Raw genomic sequence first — 15047 nt, 5'->3', positions numbered from 1 at the left:
GGGAAGCCTGTAAAATTACGGTAAGTAACATGTAGCTGTATAGTTACGGTAGGTAAAATGAGTCTATTAAATAGGCTTTGAATCATATTACCTACCGTAATAGAAATCAAATGTTTAAATTAATAGTTTTACTAATTTAAGTCTAAGTTGCGTTCACACTTGTCTGTGATGATATCAATACTATTTTATAAATAAAAAAAATTTGAAATCTTAGTTTTAAAAATTGTAGTCTTCTCGAAGGATTCAAAAATACAGTCAGGAATTTTTTATTTGAAGAATTTTTACAATTTTTTTGCTTGCCGCGACCAAAGATTTTTTTAACTTCGCATTTCTCTAGCTTCCTTCACAATATTAGATAATTGTAAACGCAACTTATAGATTATAGTACTAGAAAAATTTAACAAATTGTCATGCAAAAAGTAGTCGTCAGTCATATGACTCAGTCATATGAATTTTTAGTTTTATCATGAAACATTTTAAAAAGTTTTATCACGTGTCACTTTATGATAAATTGCAAGCTTGATAATTTTAGCATAAACTATCTTTGTAACTAAAGCAAGAGAATTTTTTGCTTCCTGAAGTTTTGTAAACTTTGTTAGGCAATTTTTTTTTTCTATTTTTTAAAAAGAAATTTAAATTGTTCAACATTTCTTAGTACTTTATATTACGTTCGCTGCAATGTTTAAATGGCAATTTACTAAGTTTTTATTTTTACTTAGTAATTGCTAAAAATATATTTATTATCACGTTATTAACAGCATAAATATATTTATTGATACGTTATGTTATACAAATAGTTTTATTGCAGTAAAGAAAATATTTGAACCAATCCCATTTAAAGAGATACCAAATGGATATCATATCACAAAAAGAGTCCATCACTTTGGTAAGCAGTAAAATTCAATAATATTTTATTTATATATTATCATTTTTCAAATATCAAAACTTGTATTTGGAATCAAATAGCATTCAATTTATGCCTAAGATTTGTACCCTGGTTTCCCGTTAATCTTTTTTTTTTTTTTTAAAACTGTAATATGACCATCGTCTCATAATTCTTATCATATTTGCTTTTTTAACAACCATTTATTAAAACAAGTACCGTAAATCCTCGAATAAACGCCCAACCTTTAAGTAAAAATAATGTAAACATACATGATCAACAAACATCTGTGTTAAAGTGACTTCCATTTACTTATCTATATGTAAACAAATTGCAGCAACACTCAAATAGTAGTTTCACAATACTCTTATTGCTACGCGTTAAACCAAATTGTCTTTTTTGCTTTTAACATTGAGTTTTACAATGAATTATTGACATTGATTGCACATCTATTAGCTAACGTCTTTCTGTTCAACCATTTTATTATTCCTATGAGGGACATTTAGGAAATTCTGAAGTATATGGCTTTAAGCAGTTTAATGCCATCGATTTCTTTTATTAAATTTGCTTCATGATTTAATTTTTCAGAAACAGAAAATCATTTCTGCACACTATTAACACTTTTAAAAACCAGGTTTCTATAGAAACACGTTGCTTTTAAGAAAATATATATACAAAGCAGCAGGAAAACTAAAATAAAAGAGAGTAAATGAAAATATTAGGTTAAATTTTTTTTATTTGAAAAAAAAAATTGTTCTTAGATAAATTATACATTAAAATTTCACATTAAAGCAAATCAAAAAAAAATAAAGCAGTAAAAAGTTACAATTTTACCAAAATAAAATCTTTGAAGACATAAATTCTGGGTTTAGGGGGGATATGTTGGATTGAGACATTTTAAAGAAAAATCATAAATGAAGATGGATAATAACGTTGTATCAACGACACGACAAAAGGTTTTGTCTCGATTTTTTGTAAACAATACGTTTCTGATAAAAATAAACTTTGACTGGAAACGTGAAGCAGGTGAAATAAATTTATATAGTAAAAACTGTTTAGAAAAACATTTACCACCTTTTTATTCACTACGGCCATCTTTAGCATTTTCGGGAGGTTCAAATTGGTTCTTGAACCTGGAAGAGGTTGTCTTGATGCAGTCCATAAATATCTTATTTCACTTCTTCTTGATACAAGTCTTCAAAGGTTTGACACTATTGTAAGACATTAATAAATTGAAACAAATTGAAACTCAGATATGCTGCAAGACAGCGTTGTCCTCTGGAGTAGTGATCGACCGAAATTCGGTTCGGTTCCGGCCACAATTTTAATCGAAACCGAAATTCCGGTTCTGGTTTCGGATATATTTCAGATTTTGGTTCCGACCGGATTTTCGCAATTAATTATATAATCTATAAAGTGTTTGAAATTCGTTGTTTTTGATACACTGCGTCGCACAGTGGCTCAGGATGATCAAAAAAAGACAAATACTCAATAAAAGATGATAAAAATTGTAAATAGACATATTATTTGTGGAAATGATTTAGGTCAAAAAATTCAAATTTGTTAACAAAATTATTTTTTACGCGCAGCTTTGTCGCGTATATTGCGTACATACGTGTTCACGCGCTCGTAAGGTTTGGCTGCACGCGTAAAAAATAATTTTAATTAAAATTTTAGAATTTTTAAGCCAATACACAGCATTTTCGTTCATTACTCTTCTTGATATTTGCATGCTTCTGGCAAAATTGCCATCATTTATTTCAGCTGCTAAAGATAAAAATAAAAATAAATGCTGAAGTTGTTAAGTAAAGCTATTTCAAATATATGGGACTTAACAAATTATAAATCATTATTCTAAATTAACAATAAGCATTTTAATAAACTTTTAAGTAGCATATGATGAGAAAACTATGTTACTTAAAACTATACTTAACATACTAAAACAAGTTATACAAATAAAAAACTCAAATTCAGGAAATACAAATGCTAATGAGTTCATAAAATCTTGTTTTCCACCATTTTCATTTGTTTTGGTATAATAAACTACTGTTAAAAAATGGCAGAAAACAAAGTTTTATGGATTCACTGACATTTATATTTCTTCAATAACTCTCTATACCACAGGTGGCAGTAGCAATCCCTTTATATTCTAAAAGTAAGAGTGTTAGTTAACAGAAAAAAGAAAAAAAAATCTCCTTGGAACTCGGTGAAACATTTTTTTAGCTGATATTTAAAACAAAAAGGTATGCATATATTCTATACTATTTTAGAAAATTCTTCTAATTTGAACAAAAAAAATCAGATTGCAATTTTTTTTTTAAATAGATTTGAAATGTATAAAGTTAAAAGATTATCTTAAAAGTAAATATAGACTTTTATTTAGATTAAAAGGTCTCCATTTTTACTAAATAAAAATCTCTCATTTTTCAGATTTCTTTGAAAATAGTTTTACAATTTTAAACTTTTTAACCATAAAATACAAAATATAAGTTTTATTAAAAAACCGTTTTTACTTTTTAAATAAATAATCATTGTAATTTGTTATTATTAAAAAAAGGGCACCATATTTACAAAAAAGGTGTGAGGGGTTTATTGCCATTTTTTTGTTATTTTGAGTCACTGTGTGTCGGTTACATCCTTTTTAGATGAAATCTTCATACGATATATTGAAAATATACCACTGCTATTGAAGCCACTAAGAGTATTTTTAAATTTCTAACTAAATAAGTGTTGGGTAATTGTCAGTTAATCCCATGGTAGAAATAAATATAATGTAGAAATAAATCTTTTTTTCTTTTTAGCAATTGATAGAAATTTGATTAAAACACACTTATAAACCTACTGAAATGAAATAAAGTGTTTGATTAAGCAATGTTTGTATGCTTTGCATGAATCATTTTTGTTACAGCTTTCAGAAAATATATGTATAATATTTTATCATTCCTTTCTAGATGCAAGTTGAGTTCTATTATTCAAAATCTTTATTTTAAAAAACAAAAAACCAGGTTGTAAATACCTTTAAAAGATAACTTCTAATCAAAATTATCATTCAAGATGGTGAATATAAGCAATTAATTAAAAAAATTTTCAACTTTTGACTTCAGATTAGGGTACTTTACTTTGATTTTGAGACCTATGTCTTTGACCTATGGTAATTTTATACGACATAAAAAAAAGTTTCAGTTATATCTATCATAGTTTTATTTTATATTCTACATTATATCTATCATATTTTTATGTTATATTCTACATTTAAGTCTTAACCGTAGGCAGAGCTAGCTAATTGTGAAAACTTTTTTTTGACATTTGATAGAAAATGCTAAAAGTTAAATGAGGTGCACATAAACAAATTGCATAAGTTTTCTGTAAAAAAAATCATCAAAGAAATGCAGACAAACTAGTTTTTTCATTTATATGACTGAATGTAAATGTTCATCAGTTTAAAAATCTTAAAGATTTTTTAAATATATCTACAAAAAAGTTAAGATCAAAGGAGGCTTCAGGTTATCATGAAACCAATTGTTTTAAATAGTTAAAACAATTATCTATCTCATCATTGGGCTTAAAGTAGTATCTTTGCCATTACCTATAGAAATAGGAAAAGATGTAAGTTCCATTATTAAGAGAAACTCTGATTTTAAAAAGTCTTTTTTAAATTCAATTTCTTACTTGAAACTGGTTCTGTACTATTTAGAATAATGACAAAGACATAAGGTTTTCTGTAACAGATCCCTTTGGTCCCTGTGTATATGAGGAAGATGATAAATATACAAATTTTGCTAAATCAGAGTGTATTACTAAACAAGCAAATACCATTTCAAGTTCTAATGCAGGTAAGTTATTTCTTTCTTTTTGATATTACTGTAGTTATTTAGCACTATAAATTCTTGCTTCATTATATTAAATGTCTAAAGTATCATAACCTAGTTTATAAATTACTTCATTTTTAAAATTCTAAATTTAATACAGTTTAATGGTTTGTATTAAAATACTAAGTTGTAAATGAACAACTTATTTATATGCATGTATTAGATATAAATATACTACATTTTACAAACCCATTTTAGTTATTGTAATAGTAACAGAAAAAGATTCCATGCATTTTTGCACCAAATTCCTAAAATAAAATTACAAATTACATAAGTATCGTTTAAGAATTTAGCATATTTTGATATTGTATAATTGATATTTTAATAGATAATTCTTTTTTTCAGAATTTTTGTTTCCAAAAAATATAACAGAATTAGATAAGTATGCAAGTCGTGTACTAAGCTATGGTGCAGAGCTAGATGCAAATCATCCTGTAAGTTTATTATTATTGGCTATTTCTTTAAGAACAATGTTTGAATGTTCAGTTTGTGTTTAATATTGATGGTGCCATAAAGCTCAAACATTGGATTATAAGTATCTCCTTAAGAAAATTAAAGTTATTAATCCTTGCTTGATTAAGTATTGAAACCAATTAGGCTTTTTGTTTAAACAATTTAATTAGAAGTTCTCTTAAGTTTTTTGTATAATGAGAAATTTCAAAAATGAAATTAAATTGGGTAACATATTTGAAATATGTTGTGGAAATGATGTAAAGCATAAAAAAATCTTTTTGCCCTTTCAAATAGCATTTAGCAAATCTTAAAATTATTAATCTAAAAAAAGACAGGCAATAAAAAAAATTGACTATAACCTGGCTTGTGGGGCCAAGCGGAAGCCAAAACCATTTTTGCTTTTCTATCAAAGTGAATGTTTGGTAGATACTAATTCAAGTAAGATTATCTGCTTTATAGCAATTATGATTAAAAAAAGTTGGGAAAAAAGTGTTATGATTATTATGATTAAAAAAAGTTGGAAGTAATCTGTAAAGAGACAGGGCTAGAGCTAAGTTATGAAAAACAATTGGGAAGCCTAATTGTTAACATCTACAAAATCTTTTTACAAAATCTCATTTGGAATTTGAGCCTTGTAAAGCTTATCTACAAAAAAGTAAAAATCAGTAAAGGGTTAGTTTTTTTATTTACTCCAGGTGGTGTTTAATATTTGTTACTTTTTTTATTTATTGTTTATGAACCATTCAAAAGAATAAAAATAAGAAATAAAAATATTTTTTGAGTGTGAAAAGTTTTTAAATGATTTGAATATTGTTGATTCTTTATTTTTACACTGTCACTTAAGTGAAAAGATGCTATATATTTGAATGATAGGGTTTCAAAGATCCAGTTTACCGAAAAAGAAGGGCTGAGTTTGCATCTATTGCAAGTACCTATCGCTAGTAAGTTTTTCTAAACTTCTAACAGTTGACCTTTTTGGAATTAAATAATTAAGTAATCAAATTACTTAAATCAAATTATTGAATGGATTACAAAAAAAGTGTAAATGTTATCATTAAATGAGAATACTCTTTTTAAACTCTTTTTAGTGGTCAAGTTATACCTAGAATCACATACACTCCTCAAGAGATTGAAACATGGTATTTATCTGTTTTATTGGTGGTATTTATCTATTTTATTGATGATGATGAATGAGAAAGATGAATCTTTTTGTTTCTTTATATTCTTACAGGAACACTGTTTTTAAAGAATTAACAAAGTTATACCCCAGTTATGCTTGTGCAGAAGTAAATGAAATATTTCCGCTGTTAACAGAGTTTTGTGGATTCAAGTAAATGAAATGAATTATTTCTGTCTGCAGTCATCTTTTTTCTTATGTTTTAGCATTTACTTTAACTTTTAATATATTCTTTAAACTTTGAAAAATTCCTTTTAGAAAGTTAGTATAGCATAAGTTTGAACACCAACATTATAACCTTGTAATGTTTTTAATTTTGAATTTAGAGTTGGAAGCATACCTCAACTTGATGATGTATCAAACTTTTTAAAAGGTCAGTCAAAAATATTTTGATAGAGGAAAAACTTAAGAAGATTTTTGCAAACATAATATTTAAATATTCAAATTGCTTGCATTCGTAAAATTAAATGAAAGCTACAATTAATGTTATCAATTAAATTGTGAAATTCAAGTTTTGATGAGTAATTAATACATTAACTACTACAAAATATTTTTCTGCCCATATGTTTGTAATGTTATCAATTAAATTGCTCCTTTGCTGGAGCCTTCTTCATCTGCCTCTTCTTCTGAATACATTACCTCAATGTTCTCTTTCTCTTCCAAGTCATGAACTGGAACAGAATTACTCCCATTCATCCAGTGTTTGTACTGAAGATGGTATCTGATACTTGAAGTGCTACTTTTTGTCATTCCAAGGGTGATTTGCTTATCCTCAAACTCACATACCTTATACTTGGCCTTAACCTGACCACCCTTGTTGACCTTACCAAACCGTCACCATAAAAATGATCTTGACATGTTGATGACACAAGGAATGTAGAATGATTGTTGAATTTGAAATTTAGAATAATTGTTGAGAGAGGTTAAAAATTTGCTACCAAATAGCCAAGAGGTTGGTAAGGAGATTGGTCAGAACAGCAGCCTTTTTGCAGATTTTAATGAAGTCAAAAAACACATACATTAGCGTGCAATAGTTTGTAGACAGCTAAAATTTTCAAGTTTTTTCAGCATAACTTTTTGACTTTTGACTGAAGATGAATGATGTTTTTAACAATTTTTCCTATAATGTGATTATATAGTATGATTTATTAAAAAAAAAAAGATAACTTGTAATGGAAGGAAGAAATTCAAATCTTATTGAAAACATAACCATGCAAAAGTTTATAAACAATTCCATGAGAGTTTCATTAAGAAAAATCTATTTATGTTAAAATTAATTTACTGGGTATAATATTTAACTTAAATTGAATTTTAAAAATAATCGGAAAATCAAAGTCTTATTCAGTAACAAATCAAAGTTTTGTATGTTTGGTAGCAATGGTATCAAGTATATGAGACGTCCAAAAGATGAAAGACTTGCTTGTAAGTATCAAATGCCAATATTTAATCATGGTGGTGACAATATAATGGTTTGAGGATCTTTCAGTCATAATTCTATTGGTCCACTTCATTACATTGAAGGCATAATGGGTTAGAATGTATATTTAGATATAATCAAGAATGTTATGCTGACAAGCATGACAACAATCTGAAGCACCATACAAATTCTATCAAAAACTTTTCAAGTTTGAAAAAAATTCCTACTTCGGATTGGCCTTCTCAAAACCCAGATTTAAATCCCACAGAACATCTTTGGGAATATTTCGATCGTCGATTGAAAGGCAAAAAACCGACTAATAAAAATGATTTGTTTCAGGTGCTTTTGGATTGTTGGGCAAATATCCCCATAGATGTTGTGATCAACTTAGTTGACTATACCATGTTGTTGTTAAGCAATTTTAAATCTGAAAACTATCCAACAAAATACTAATGTGGTGTAATGAAAAATTGTTGATTTATTAGAAATAATATCTCTTTTTTGAATTTTTTCACTTGTTTATAAACTTTTACACGATTATGTTTTCAATAAAACTTGAATGTCTTCCTTCCGTTACAAGTTATCATGTTTTTGAGTAAGTTAGAGTATGCAATCACATTATAGGAACAATTGTTGAAAATTTCATTCATTTTCAGTAAAAAGTCACAAAGTTATGATGAAAAAACTTGAAAAATTTAGCTGTTTATAATCTTTTACATGCAACTTTAATCAAATTTTTATAAATTACATAAAGTTTCAATCAACGGAAAGTGCTCTAATTTGAAGTCAAAGTTTTGAAAATCCCACTAAAAACCCAAATATTTGCTATTTTGAGAATAGCAAGTTAATGTTTTAGCCAGCAAAAGCATCACAAAAAAAAACATGATTTTTACATTAAAAAGTTGTTAAAGTACCTTGTATCTTGCATAATTTGCGCAAGTTATACCTATATTTATCTGGCACAAAGGAGAAAATTTTTTCATGCTAAATTACAGTGTTGCAAAATCAAAATTAAAAAAGGAGCTATTGTAAATCATTTTGTATTCAAAACTTAATTATGATAAGTACAGATAAATAACGGTGTATTTTTAGGCTAAATGCCTAACTTATAAATTGATTTTTTGTGACTATGAAAATAGCTGTTTTTTGGTTTACTAGATAATAAATTATAATGCAAGTAATCTACTTTTGTAATAGTTTTTAAAAAAGAATTCAACAGTTTTGTTTTTGGGTTGTCAGATCCTCTTAAAACTTTGCCGTTGCAGATTTTGCACTGAGCCCTTCTTGGATTGTTTCCACTATGAAGTATTTCCACACTAAACTTCTTTTTCTTTTTGAATCCATTTTGTTAGAATGAAATATCAGTTTTTAATGTTGCTGGTTTGAGTCAAGAACAAATGTCAAGAACAAAAATATTTGACAAGGATATTTATTTTTAAGATATATTAAATTAACGATTTGCTCTTTGGACAAATATTAACGATTTCAACATCGCAATTCCTTTAGACATTAGCTTCGCACAGAAAAGTTCTTGTGTGAATGAAATCTTCAATTAATTTCATTTCGTTTTCTTTCGCGAGAGAAATAGAGAGAGTGTGAGAGAAAGACAGAAAGAGAGGATATATATATATATATATTCCCTGTTTTAGGGAACCATGACTCAGAGGTCGAAACGTAAACACTAAACAAATTTGAAGATAAAATCTTTCTGCCAGTTTGAGTCAAGAACAAATCTTAAAAATATATTTGACAAGCATATTTATTTTTAATATATATTAATCATTAACGGTTTGCTCTTTTCACAAATATTAACAATTTCAACACTGCAATTCCCTTGGACATTAGTTTTGCACGGAAAAATTCTTATGTGAATGAAGTCTTCAATTAATTTCATTTCGTTTTAACACTTAAAAATAATAATTCTAATGCTGATGGTAACTAAATAATTTACGTTTTGTTACAAAGCATTATGAAAATGATTTTTAAAAAATGGTAATTGTTAGGGTTTTTAGTGGAATGTTTTTAAAACTTTGACTTGATTTTTAGGTCTATGTTTGTATGTCTCTCTGAATCAGCATGAAATTCTCTATCATAATCAATCATTAAAAAAAAAAAAAAAAAAAGGGGGAGGGGGAGGGGTTGCAGTCCTGTCTATAGAATTGTTATTCTAATATAAATTAAAAGATCCATTTATAACTTGATTTCGCTTTTGAAGAACTTTTATGGTTTTTTTTTTATAAATGTATATAAATTGTAGTATTTAAATATTTTACTATGATCTAAAATGTTGTTAATACCAAATAAAGAAAATCAGATGAACCTGTTTTTTATTTTAAAATAGTAACAGAAAAAACTACAAGTTGAAAAAAAATAAGTAGAAAAATGATAAAGGATGCAAACATTACAAAGAAAACTGTTTATTTTTTTCTGAAAATTTTAGCAACTGTAGCACAATTTAAATAACATTTTCTTTATTTGTGTAAACTTTGTTTATATTTTGATTATCAGTCAACCAATTTAATAATAAACATAATAACTTTCTAAGAGATTTTTAAAACTCTCAATGCATGTACTTTCCCAATTCTTGGAATGGAATTGGTACTAAAGTTCTTTAAAATTTTTTGTTTAGTACTATACATTGGTGTTCTTCCATTGAAAATAAATAGTTTCTGCTATCATCTTGAAAATTTTACTTTATGGTTTTCTGCATACATAGATGTCCATGGGTGCAAATTGTCTGTTGGAATTTTTCAAAAGTTTAGAAAATTCTCCATATTTTTGAAATAAAGAACTGATGATAAAATGTTTTTTTAATCAATTAATTCAGATTCATCACTTTATTTATCATCTCTAGTAATATATCCAGCTATATGAACAAGTGACATGTAATAGCTGTTACATTTGCACTGACTCAATAATTTGATTTGTCAAATTGATCTGTTCAAATAAAAAGTCAGCTTTTAATTTTGAATTGTTAACACTTTAATAATTACCTTTGGACCACCATTTAAACAAACAACCATGACTCTTAAAGTTGTTTTGGCTAATCCAACTGGGTCATTCACTGATCTATCAAAAAAGGTTCCACTAAGGTAAAGTAAACTCTTTTCTCATCCTGTAAGGTGATACATAATTTCTGCATGTCCTACAATATACAAACCATGATCATGATATACAAACACTTCTGTAATTATATCAGGTGTATAAAGTTTATCTTCAATTGTTTGGGTCCCCTTGACTATAATGTGTTGCACTAGTACTTCTTTTTTATTCTCCATCTATATAGAGCTTAAAAATCAAAGAATCTCATCAAACTTACACTAGGTATTAACAGTTGTTTTGCAATTAATTGAAAAACTGGATATATTGCACAGTACTTTTTGATGTTATGAATTGAGATGAAATATAGATATAGAATAGAGGCTAGAAGGCATTAGATACACTAATTCACAGTGGGTTAGGGCAAGAGAAATACAAATGTGTTTTTTTATTTATATTAATATTTTTTTAATAAAAAACATTTATACATCAAATGAAACCATTCCTTTACATAGGTTATAACTACAAAGACGTAGTTGTGTTTACAAAATGATTGGCAAATCTCGGGAGGCTGGTTTTAATCCTATGTTAATAAATTGTTTAAAAAAAATTAAAGCTTTCTGTTAAAAAATCATTAGAATAAACAGTTAAATATGTAAATGGACTAAAGACTTACATTATGGAGCACAGAAAATTTTTAAGAAAATCTTTATGTTAAAGAAATCTTTGAATGTGGCATGAAAATATAAGAAAAAATATATAAAATATATGAAAATACTTGGTTAACTTATCTATTCTGTTCCTATGATTTATCATTTACATATTACCAAAGAGTATTACTATTGCCAAAGTCATTAAATGTTTTAAGTATCTAGTAGCTACTATTACTAGGCTACTAGCTACAGCCTGCAGTTTAGTATATCAATCGATTTAGTTCTGTTTTCTGGGACTGGTTTGAATATTTACTATATATCTAGGTTCTAATTGGCTCATAAACATTTAAAACATAGCAAATGACAACAGCATGTGGTACTAATAGGTTATGGTGTATTTATAATATTATGATTTGTATCTACAAAAATGGGTTAAAATCTGCAAATACAGGCTCGATTACTAACTTAACATAGGCTACTTGAGCATACCTCATTTGAAAAAGCAACTGTATGTTATTGTATTTAGCTACAAGTTATGGTAATAGAAAGTTTAAGAAATACATTTTAACTTAAACATGTACTACGTGTACCAATCTATCATTTAGTTTTACCATAGGTTTTTACGTATAGAGGATTTTTATATAGAGAGTTAGGGACTTTGGGAAAATCTTGACTCAGTATATAAAGCAACTGGATTAATAAGTCAACTTGTGTATAAGTTGAGGTCACTTACTGACCCATTCTAAAGTCTTGACTTACATACAGTAATTTTTTTTAAATGACACTTTCAGTTAACTTTAGGTTAGGTGCTTCTTATTGCTTGATAAGCTAATGAATATTATTTTAGTTAAATTACTTTGTATTGAGACATGTTGAGAGATAATGAAGTTGTGGAAAATTATTTTATTTTTAAAAAGGACGAACTGGTTTTACTATTCGACCAGTTGCTGGGATGTTGTCCTCTCGTGATTTTTTGGCTGGTTTAGCTTTCAAAGTCTTCCATGCAACACAGTATATCAGGCACCCTACAGATCCTTTATACACTCCAGAACCGTAAGTTTATTAAAGTTTATTTTAATGTGTTTTTTTTTTTCAATTTTATTCAGTTGGCTTTTATCTTATATCCTGAATATAGTATATGAAACCAACCAATAGAATTATAGCTTTTTCTCTCTTTTTTTTTCTTTTCTAGTGATGTTGTGCATGAACTTTTGGGTCATGTTGCATTACTTGCTGATCCTGATTTTGCTGAATTTTCTCAAGTAAGCATAGTTAAAGCTAAATTACTGAACTGTATATTGAAAACAACAAAATCATAACTGATTTAGGTTACTTTAGGAAATTGGATTGGCTTCACTTGGTGTATCAGATGATTGGATTTTAAAAATGGCTACAGTAAGTGATAAACATGTGTTAATTTAATCATGTCATATTGATTGGTTTTAGTTTGCAACTATAGACTTACCCAGAAAAAACTTTGATATTTGTTTGCCTGGTGATAAGCAAATATTTCAGCAGTTTTCATTTACTCAACAAAAAAATTATTGCATAAACACCAGAGTTACACAATAATTTTTTGCTTTAAGCTAAACTTATTTTACTCTTTTTACATTATTTTAAAGAGAAAAAATTATTGCATAAATACCAGAGTTACACAATAGTTTTTTGTTTTAAGCTGAACTTATTTTAATCTTTTTACATTTTATTTTAAAGAGAAAAAATTTAAAAGTATCCCGTTTTGAAGAGAAATTGCATTAGTTGATGGATTCTTGTTTTTAACTTTTAGCTATATATGTTCACAGTAGAGTTTGGATTGTGTCGACAAAACAATGAAATAAAAGTCTATGGTGCTGGACTTTTGTCATCAATTGCAGAACTTCAAGTAAGACTGATTTCATAAGTATCCAACCATAAAATTAACTTTGTTATGAATGCTTTAAATAGAAATCATTGAAATTGATATTTTCTTAGATATCTGTAATTCATGTGACAAGTGATAAAATTTTTTGAAACTTTCATCAAAAGTGCATGAAGTAAAGTTGTGATTAACTTTTGAAGCATTACACCTTAGGAAATTATAGCAAGTTAGGAAGATTAGAACTAGACTAAAGATAGTACTAGAAGGATTGTTTACAATGTTATAAGTAGGTTCATGAATTTTAGTTGCATTGAAATAAAGGTTGGAAGCGGAACAACAAAGAAGGTGAGGACTCCAAGGCTTGTGATGGCTGTCAAAGACTAAAAAATGCCATCTATATTCATCATCTCTGGTGTTAAAATCGAGGTTGATGTGTACATCAACACCTTGAATAAACAATGATTATTTACACATCAATGTTTGTCCAGGATATATCTCCTCATACTAGTAAAGTTGCCCTGAATTTTTAACAAACATGTTAGTCAAGTTTTACTAGAATTTGTACAATTTTATTTTTTAGCACTGTCTTTCAGACAAATCTAAACAAGTTTCATTTGATCTTGAAGAAATATTTGCTACCAAGTTCATGATTACTGAATTTCAGCCAAAATATTTTGTAGCGGAATCATTTAAAGATGCAACAAAGAAAGTCAGGTAAAGTGTTTTTCAATATATATGTGTGTGTAGTGTAGTGTAGTGTAATTTGTAACTAAAAATGTAATGTGGGGTAAAATTGACATTTACAAGTTCGCCATCAGTATAGTTTGTACATGAAATAACAGGATACAGATGTATGCACATACATCTACAATCTGTTATTTTATTCATTTTAAATCTACAGGTAAGTTGATGACAATCTTTTATTTTATGTACATATTGTGTTGGTAACGAACTTGCAAGTACCTACCTATATGAATTGTGTGATATCTTTTAATAGCATGGTATAACATAGGTATGTTATATGTCATCAAAACCTGTGTTAGTTGAATATTTGCTTTGTTCTATAAAAAAGAAAACTTCACTAAAACCATTCAGGTGATGAATTTAAGTTAAACTACACACAAAAAAAGGCTACTACAAGTAAAAAGAAATTCAAACTCATAATACCAGAATTACCAGCTGTGCTAGACAGAACTGAGGTCAATGACAGACAAACACCACAATATGTATATGTGTGTTTGTCTGTGTGTGCGCATGTAAGTTTCTTTTCTGCGAAAAAACACAATCAGTAACATAATAGGCAGGTTTTGCAGCTGGCAATCTACGTGAGCAACTAAATTTGAATACTTTGCTATAAATCAGAATTTTTTTTTTTTCGCAGAAAGGAAATTAAATAAATCTAATATTTGTTAAAGAAGGTGAATAAAAATGGGTAAAAAGCTCTTTGGAAATCATAATTGTTTTTATTTCAGAGAATGGGCTAAGAAGATACCACGTTTAAATATCTTTAAATATAATCCTCATACTGAATCAATTGAATGCATTACCGAAAACGATGAAAAATGAAGAATACGACTCCTCGTGCAACTTAAGCAAATAAAATGTTGGAATCATCAATTTTTAGAGCCGCTGTCAGACATTTATACTCTGCAAAAACATTGTAATAAAAAAGAAAATTTTTCCTTTTTGTTTCCGCAA

The 15047-nt window shown here is 27.6% G+C and overlaps 1 protein-coding gene across 2 annotated transcripts; it reads left to right on the top strand.

Moving 5' to 3' along the window:
* Window positions 1-15047, top strand: LOC145183998 (phenylalanine-4-hydroxylase-like). Of its 2 annotated transcripts, XM_090093891.1 has the most exons (14): window positions 1-20; window positions 809-886; window positions 4578-4716; window positions 5098-5186; window positions 6079-6146; window positions 6294-6344; window positions 6437-6535; window positions 6709-6755; window positions 12409-12544; window positions 12684-12753; window positions 12830-12886; window positions 13278-13373; window positions 13930-14063; window positions 14822-15047. In XM_090093891.1, the coding sequence occupies exons 2-14, from the start codon at window positions 851-853 to the stop codon at window positions 14913-14915; spliced, it is 1116 nt and encodes a 371-aa protein (XP_089950017.1). In that variant the 5' UTR covers window positions 1-20; window positions 809-850; the 3' UTR covers window positions 14916-15047. The 2 variants fall into 2 exon arrangements, with proteins under 2 accessions (XP_089950017.1, XP_089950018.1); XM_090093892.1 differs by lacking the exons at window positions 1-20; window positions 809-886 and adding an exon at window positions 2328-2393.

This window comes from Hydra viridissima, unplaced genomic scaffold (assembly GCF_058129835.1).
Source record: "Hydra viridissima isolate aposymbiotic clone 2 unplaced genomic scaffold, HvirCarnegie_v1 scaffold_7, whole genome shotgun sequence".
In the NCBI taxonomy this organism is placed as follows: Eukaryota; Metazoa; Cnidaria; class Hydrozoa; order Anthoathecata; family Hydridae; genus Hydra; species Hydra viridissima.
The sequence above is the reverse complement of the archived record's forward strand: the minus strand, read 5'-3'. Positions and strand labels throughout refer to the sequence as shown.

Excerpts from the sequence above, each read along its gene's own strand:
- LOC145183998 (XM_090093891.1), top strand. The coding sequence starts at position 851 with ATGGATATCATATCACAAAAAGAGTCCATCACTTTG. Across the intron at positions 4,717-5,097 it reads CATTTCAAGTTCTAATGCAG|AATTTTTGTTTCCAAAAAAT; the intron begins GTAAGTTATTTC and ends TCTTTTTTTCAG. Across the intron at positions 6,536-6,708 it reads ACAGAGTTTTGTGGATTCAA|AGTTGGAAGCATACCTCAAC; the intron begins GTAAATGAAATG and ends TTTTGAATTTAG.